This window comes from Hylobates moloch, unplaced genomic scaffold (assembly GCF_009828535.3).
Source record: "Hylobates moloch isolate HMO894 unplaced genomic scaffold, HMol_V3 SCAFFOLD_7, whole genome shotgun sequence".
Taxonomy (NCBI): Eukaryota; Metazoa; Chordata; class Mammalia; order Primates; family Hylobatidae; genus Hylobates; species Hylobates moloch.
The window spans coordinates 48,143,606-48,151,849 of record NW_026652282.1 but is presented as its reverse complement, the minus strand read 5'-3'; the positions used below and the strand labels follow the sequence as shown (position 1 = coordinate 48,151,849).

General features: G+C 46.6%; 1 protein-coding gene across 1 annotated transcript in view; it reads left to right on the top strand.

The window, feature by feature from the left end:
- The window catches only part of LOC131383875 (guanine nucleotide-binding protein-like 3-like protein), a 5,175-nt gene extending 1,473 nt beyond the window's left edge, over window positions 1-3,702 (top strand). Inside the window, exons 2-3 of the mRNA XM_058441320.1 lie at window positions 1,243-1,462; window positions 3,354-3,702. Of these exons, the coding sequence (XP_058297303.1) occupies window positions 1,243-1,462; window positions 3,354-3,436 (303 nt within the window). The 3' untranslated portion in view covers window positions 3,437-3,702. The remainder of the gene's footprint in view (window positions 1-1,242; window positions 1,463-3,353) is intronic.
- Window positions 3,703-8,244: the final 4,542 nt, after the last annotated feature.

The window sequence follows — 8,244 nt, the reverse complement described above, 5'->3', positions numbered from 1 at the left end:
ATGGAGTCACTCATTTCTTTGTCCCCAGCATTGCCCCACACAGAGCTGGACACAAAGTAGATGTCAAAAAAAAATTTTTTTTTTTAAGACAGGGTCTTGCTCTGGCACCCAGGCTGGAGTGCAGTGGTGTGATCTTGGCTCACTACAGCCTTGAACTCTGGGCTCAAGCAATCCCCCTACCTCAGCCTCCCAAGTGCCTGGGATTATAGATGCAAGCCACCATGCCCAGCTAATTTTATTTTTATTTTTATTTTTTGAGACAGGGTCTTGCTCTGTTGCCCAGGCCGGAGTGCAGTGGTGCAGTCTTGGCTCACTGCAACCTGCACCTCCTGGGTTCAAATGATTCTCCTGCCTCAGCCTCCCAAGTAGCTGGGATTATAGGCACCCCCTACCATGCCTGGCTAATTTTTGTATTTTCAGTGGAGAAAGGGTTTCACCATGTTGGCCAGGCTGGTCTCGAACTCCTGACCTCAAGTGATCTGCCCGCCTCAGCCTCCCAAAGTGCTAGGATTACAGGAGTGAGCCACCGCGCCCAGCCTCCCAGCTAATTTTTAACAGAATTGTTTGTAGAGACGAAGGTCTCATTTTGATGCTCAGGCTGGTCTCAAACTCCTGGGCTCAAGTGATCCTCCTGCCTTGGCCTCCCAAAGTGCTAGGATTACAGACCTAATCCTAGTGAACCACTGTGCCCGCCAGAAATTTTTTTTTTTTTTGAGACAGAGTCTCTGTTACCAGGCTGGAGTGCAGTGGTGTGATCTCGGCTCTCTGCAACCTCCGCCTCCCAGGTTCAAGCAATTCTCTTGCCTCAGCCTCCTTGGTAGCTGGGACTACAGGCGTGTGCCACCATGCCCAGCCAATTTTTGTATTTTTAGTAGAGACGGGGTTGCATCATGTTGGCCAGGATGGTCTTGATCTCTTGACTTTGTGATCCGCCTGTCTCGGCCTCCCAAAGTGCTGGGATTATAGGCATGAGCCACCGTGCCTGGCGTACTTTTTCATTTTATTCTTGTAAAAGCCATGCAAACTACCCCTTATCCACCCCCCATTTGACGGATAGGAAACTGAGGCTGAGAGTTAACTAAGCACCTGCTGGAGTGTGGTGGGGCCAGAATTGGAGCCTAGTTCCACATGGCTCCAGGCTCCTGTTCTTACCCAAGCCTGTGTCCCTACCTTTTCTGCAGAAGTCTTTGGAGGTTCTCTGGGGGTTAAGACCTCAACGTTATGTTTTCTGTCTCTCCCTAGATTGGAGATCTCACTGGGTATTGCACCAATCCGAACCGTCATCAGATGGGGTGGGCTAAACGCAATGTGGACCACCGCCCTAAGAGCAACAATATGGTGGATGTCTGCTCAGTGGACCGCCGCCCAGTGCTGCAGAGGATCATGGAGACGGACCCCCTGCAACAGGGCCAGGCTCTGGCATCTGCCCTGAAAAATAAGAAGAAGATGCAGAAACGTGCAGGTGGGAGCCCCTGACCAACCCTGTGCTCTAAAAAGGGCCCACATGGGATCTTTTTTTGTTTTTTTTTTTTTTCCTGGCTCACTGCAGTCTCCGCGCCCTGGGTTCAAGCGATTCCCCTTCCTCAACTTCCTGAGTAACTGGGATTACAGGCACCTGCCACCATGTCCAGCTCATTTTTGTATTTTTAGTAGAGACGATGTTTCGCCATGTTGGCCAGGCTGGTCTCGAACTCCTGACCTCAGTTGATCCACTTGCCTCAGCCTTCCAAAGTGCTAGGGTTACAGACGTGAGCCACCGCACGTGGCCCCACCTGGGATCTTGATTGGGGCTCCTGAATGAGTATCTCTCTCTGTGTCCAGCTCCAGTCTAGGGTTGGGGGCAGGGATGAGCTAGGAGGGTCAACTACTAGCACAGTGGTTCTCAAACTTCAGCTCACATCAGGATTCCCTGGAGGGTTTGTTAAAAACACAGATTTCTGGGCCCCTCCCTCATAGTTTCTAATTGAGTAGGTCTTCTGCGGGGCCTGTTAGAATTTGTATTTCTAACAGGTTCCCAGCTGATGCTATTTCTCTGGGGATCACACTGGGAGAACCACTGGCCTGCCTAGTCTATGTATCAAATAATAACCATTTATTTATCAGGTACTCTCTATGTGTTAGGTAGCTTGCAGGCTATATATAATTTTTACTTTATCAATAGGCAATATACTCAAAATCCTACAGGTACAAGAGGATATACAGTAAAATCTCTCCCACCCGCTAGTCATCCAGACTGCCCCCTCGTCAGCCAGTTAGTTTATTGTGTCTTTCCTGAGACACACAAGCAAATATCTATATATTCTTTGTTCTCTTTTTCCACACAAATGCCAATCTACTGGACACATGGTTTTGCCCTATCATTTTTCCACTCAGTGTATCTTAGGGATATGTCTATGTTAATACACAAAAGAACTTCTTCCCCTTGTTTTAATGGTGGTACATTGTGTAGCTGGCCCATTTGGGTTTCCATGCTGTACTTATTTTCACTAACTCATTGCAAAAGTCTTACCCTTATTTGATAAGTGAGAAAACTGAGGTCCAGAGACATTAAGTGACGCACTGAAGGTAAGACAACTTGTAGTTGATGGAGCCAAAATACAGACTTTGGGTTGATTGACCCCATCAGCCCTATTCTTTGAACTAGATTGTGTTCTGTAACCAAACATACACAATCAGACATTCACTCTTGGCCTGGCTCCACACTGAGTCCTGGGAATTCAGATGAATTGCCTTTGAACTCCTAGTCTTATTAGGGAGTGAGGAGGAGACAAGAAAACAGGCCTTGGCAGCACGAGCACATAGTAATCACGTTGAAGACCCAGCAAGCACAGTGAGGGAACCTAACCCGGCCTGGGGATGGTGGTTGGATAGGGGTGATCAGAGAAGGCCTCTTGGAGGAGGTGAAGTCTGGGGGCCATCCTGAGGAACAACGGGGTGTGTCTGGGGGATGGGAGGTGTGCCTGGTAAACGTTCAGGCTTATGGTGAACATACGGCCATGTTGCCCTTTGCTGTGAGAGCTTTGTTTTGAGGGTAATGGTAGAGCGCTAAGTTTGACACAGTAAAAGAAAATTATTGCTTTGGTATTTGGACAAAAATACTTGGAGCCCAGTGAGTCTGAAACCCTGAGATAGAAGCTGTGTTGGGATGATCATTTCACAGATAGAAAAATGGATTGCCTACCTGTGAAGCTGAGCAGTGGCTTCCAGCACTCACCAGTTTTGTGGTAGTGTTTGGGGGTAAGTGAGCCAGTTCAGGAGCTTGATGTAGACCAAGGTAGATGTAGGCCAGCGTCAGCAGGCCCCCTGGTGGCAAGCCAGCCACAAAAAGATTGCCTGTATTTCTCCATTTGCAGATAAAATTGCCAGCAAGCTGTCTGATTCCATGATGTCTGCTCTTGACCTCTCTGGCAATGCTGATGATGGTGTTGGTGACTAATCGACTGATCTCACTTCCCTTCCACTCCAAGCACCAGTTCCGGTGGTACGGGGGAATACCAGTGAAATAGTTTGGTTCTCCCTGAAGCATCTGCATATTGAAAGAACGCTTTCCCCACTATGTGTCTTCTCCCCCTCCTCCAGTAAAAACAGTCCCGGCTAGGTGCTGTGGCTCACACCTGTAATCCTAACACTTTGGGAGGCCGAGGTGGGCAGATCACCTGAGGTCAGGAGTTCGAGACCAGCCTGGCCAACATGGTGAAACCCCGTCTCTACTAAAAATACAAAAAAAATTAGCCGGGCTTAGTGGCAGGTGCCTGTAATCCCAGCTACTTGGGAGGCTGAGGCAGGAGAATCGCCTGAACCTGGGAGACTGAGGCAGGAGAATCGCCTGAACCGGGGAGGCAGAGGTTGCAGTGAGCCCAGACGGCACTATTGCACTCTAGCCTGGGTAACAACATGAAACTCCGTCAAAAAAAAAAAAAAAAAAAAAGTCCCAAGGGGCTGCAGCTGCCAAATCCAATACCCTCTATTTAACCCCTACTCTGTTTTACAAGAGAAGTAAAAGAAGTATCAGCAGAGCTCAGGTGCTAACACCTGTTGAGGGCTGACCTACAAAACTCTGCCTGCAAAACTCTCTTAGACAGGTGAATATGCTACTAGAAGTTAGGTTGCTGGTAGACCTGGGGGTCCCTGTGGGAGGGTGATGGTTTCTTTACCACCCCACAGGAGATTTCAGTGGCAAGGCATGCCTGCAGTGGGCTTTGGGCCATGCATCTTCCAAGTTCATAGGTCTTCACCTGGGTGGCAGTGAGAGAAAGCAGAAAGTAATGAGCCTCTTGTGTCTCTGGAAGGTTCTAGGAATAGGGTAGAGGGAAGAAGAGAACAAACAAGCCTGGCTTGTGCTGAATTATGGTAGGCACTACCCTGTTTGCGTGAAGAGAAAACAAAGCATCTGTTAGTAGGGAGGCTTTAGGGGGAAGCCCCGTCTTGGGGGCATTTCTGGGCAGATTGTGAATTGGAGGAATCTCTTTAACTGAAGTACTCTGGCTGGACCCTGCCCTTGTGTGACCATGTCTCCTATTGCACCAGCATTTGAATTCCATGGCTCAAGAGGGTTCTGGTACCATTTATTCACAGACTGTATCCTCGAGAGAACTGCTATATATGGGAGTGTACCAGCCAACTCCTTTTCCAGTGTCTGTAAGTCACCTCATTAAAGTATAATTAGCTGTCTCCTCTGGGAGATCCTACCCCATCAGACAAGGGCAGTGAGCCCGAGCAGTGCCAGAGGCCCTCAGAAAGGGACTAGGGTAGGTGATTGCAACTGAAACACAATCTTCTTTCTTTGCCAGGGTATTTTGGGGGTTTTGCCCATGACTTCACTTCCCAGCAATTTACTTGAGTTCACACATTTGAAGTGGGTGGGCATAGCATTACTGCAGTCTTGGACGTCTACCCCAAACTTCCACACCATCCTTCGACCCACAGCTGCACCTTTATTTATTTTGCTCTGTCACCCAGGCTGGAGTGCAATGGCCTGATCTCGGCTCACTGCAACCTCTGCCTCCCGGGTTCAAGTGATCCTCCTGCCTTAGCCTCCCGAGTAGCTGGGATTACAGGCACCCGCCACCACGCCCGGCTAATTTTTGTATTTTTAGTAGAGACGATGTTTCACCATGTTGGCCAGGCTAGTCTCGAACTCTTGACCTGAAGTGATCCACTCGCTTCGGCCCCCCAAAGTGCTGAGATTATAGGTGTGAGCCACTGTGCCCGGCCCCACAGCTGCATCTTAACCTTGCCTTTGCCTCTGCCTCTCAAGCTGGTACCTCCTAATTTACATCCTAAGAGTGGAACCATGTGACAAGGACTGGAGTGCCATTGGCTGCGGGCTGTTCAGGCAGGGAAGTACAAGACCACTCTTGTATTCAGGGGCAACCAAAGGAGAGAATTACGTACTTGTTGAGTACAAACTGCACCAAGCCCTGGAGACCCATTACCACCTTTAACCCTCAATACAGCTCTGCTAGTAAGGGATTCATCTCCCCAAATGAAAAAAAGAAGTAATCTCAGAATGTTGGCCAAGCATGGTGGCTCACACCTATAATCCCAGTTATGCAGGAGGCTGAGGCAGGAGAATCACTTGAACTCAGGAGGCGGAGGTTGCAGTGAGTCGACATCACACCACTGCACTCCAGCCTGGGGGACAGAGTGAGACTTCGTCTCGGGGAAAAAAAAAAAAAAAACTTGACAGCATGGCCAGACCCAAGTGGGCATATTAAGTGGTGGTGCTAGGATTGGAACCCAAGCATGATTAAAACCATATGCAGGCCCTTTCCTCTGTATTGTACTGCCTCCTTAACAAAGGAAGATTGATTAAGCCCCTACTTTGTGCCAGTCTCTGTTATCAAGTCTGTTAAATGCATTTTTTCTTTTTTGGTTTAAAAAACTCTTTAGTTTCTTAAACTACTAGTTTTTAGTGTCTTGCTAAAACTACACTCAGTGCTCTTGAATAGGCTACAACTTATTTCACACTATCTCATTGAACTCTCCTGGTATGTAATAGTGTTATAATGAAAAATTGCATACCAGGACAGCTAAGTCTATTTTGCAATCATACAGCGTTTTGTAATTTAGCATTTAAAATACAGACAGTCCCTGACTTTTGGTGGTTTGATGTAGGATTTTTGGTGGAAAAGCAGTATACATTCAGAATGCACCTCTACTTATGATGGGACTACTTCCTGGTAAACCCATTGTAATTTGCAAATTACGGGTTTATCAGGAGGTGGCCCCATCAGTAATGGAGAAGTGCTGGGAGGTAAATATTAGAAATGGAAGTATCTAAATGAGTAAGAAACAGCATGGGAGCATAATTTGGCCAAAATCAAAGAGAACTAAAGTAGTCATGTCGGTAAGAATTTGGGACTGCAGGCCAGTTATGATGGCTCTCACCTGTAATCCCAGCATTTTGGGAGGCCAAGGCAGGCAGATCACTTGAGGTCAGGAGTTCAAGACCAGCCTAAACAATATGGCGAAACCTCATCTCTACCAAAAAAATACAAAGATTAGCTGGGCGTGGTGTCTCATGCCTGTAGTCCCAGCTACCTATGGGGCTGAGGCAGGAGGATCTCTTGAGCCCAGGAGGTTGACGCTGCATTGAGCCGAGATTGTGCCACTGCACTGCAGTGTGGGCAACAGTGAGACTGTCTCAGGGAAAAAAAAGAGGAAAACAAAAAAGATGTTGGGAGTGCAGTTTCTCTACCTACAGCATATCAAAGGTTTTTTTAAAAAAAGTATTTTCTTTTTACCTTCATTTTTCAAAACAATTAGGGTACAATTTACATATAGTAAAGTTCACTCTTTATCGTTTTAGTTATGTGAGTTTGTACAAACATATACAGGAGTGAACCACTATCACAATCGAAATATAGTTGCATCACCCCCCTAAAACTCTACAGGCCCTTTTGTAGTCAACTCCTACCCCCAACCCTCAGATTCTGCCAACCACTGATTTGTTTTCTGCCCCTATAGTTTTGCTTTAGCATGACTGTCATATCAATAGAATCATACAATGAGTAGGCTTATTTTATGCCTTCAGGTTTTGAAAATTATAAACATTTACATTACAGTAAAATTCACTCTGGTGGACAGTTCTATAAAGCTCTGATAAATGTGTAGAGTTGTGTAACCACCAATGCAACCAAGGTACAGAAGCCTGTCCCTACCAAATTCATTCCTGCTACTTTGTAGTCAAAACCAGTCCCCTACACCCAAACCCTGGCAGTCACTGGTTACTGGTTTTTTTCTTCGTTCTTTTTTTTTTTTGAGACGGAGTCTAGCTCTGTTGTCCAGGCTGGAGTGGTGCAGTGGCGTGATCTCTGTTCACTGCAACCTCCGCCTCCAGGGTTCAAGTGGTTCTCCTGCTTCAGCCTCCCGAGTAGCTGGGATTACAGGCGCCCGCCACCATGCCCAGCTAATGTTTGTATTTTTAGTAGAGATGGGGTTTCACTGTGTTGGCCAGGCTGATCTCAAACTCCTGACCTCATGATCCTCCTGCCTTGGCCTCCCAAAGTGCTGGGATTGCAAGAGTGAGCCACCGTGCCTGGCCTTTTTCTTTGTTCTTAGATTTTTGTCTTTTTTTTTTTTTTTTTTTTTTTGGGAAAAGGTTCCCACTTTTTCTTTGGGGTGAGTGTGCAGTGGCGTGATCTTGGCTCACTGCAACCTCCACCTCCCGGATTCAAGCGATTCTCCTGTCTTAGCCTCCTGAGTAGCAGGGACTACAGGTGCCCACCACCATGCCAGGCTAATTTTTGTATTTTTAGTAGAGGCAGGGTTTCACCACACTGGCCAGGCTGGTCTTGAACTTCTGACCTCAAATGATCCACCCACCTCGGCCTCCCAAAGTGCTGGGATTATAGGCATGAACCACCATGTCCGGCCATATATTTTCGTCTTTTGAAGAATGTTACATAAGTGAAATTATATGGTATGTAGCATTTTGAGAGCGACTTCTTTTGCTATGAGTAATACATTTGAGATTCATCCATATTCCTCAGTATATTAATAGTTCTTATTTCTGAGTCACTCCATTGTGTGGATTTACTACTGTTTATTCCCCAGTTGAAGGATGTTTAGGATCTTTGCAGTTTTGGACAATTACAAGTAAAGCTGCTATAAACATTTGTATGCAACATTTTGTGTTTTCATTTATCTGTAGTAAATACCTAGAGTTGGATTGCTGGGATATATGGTAAGCATATGTTTGACATTTTAAGAAACTAGAACTAAACTGTTTTTCAAAGTGGC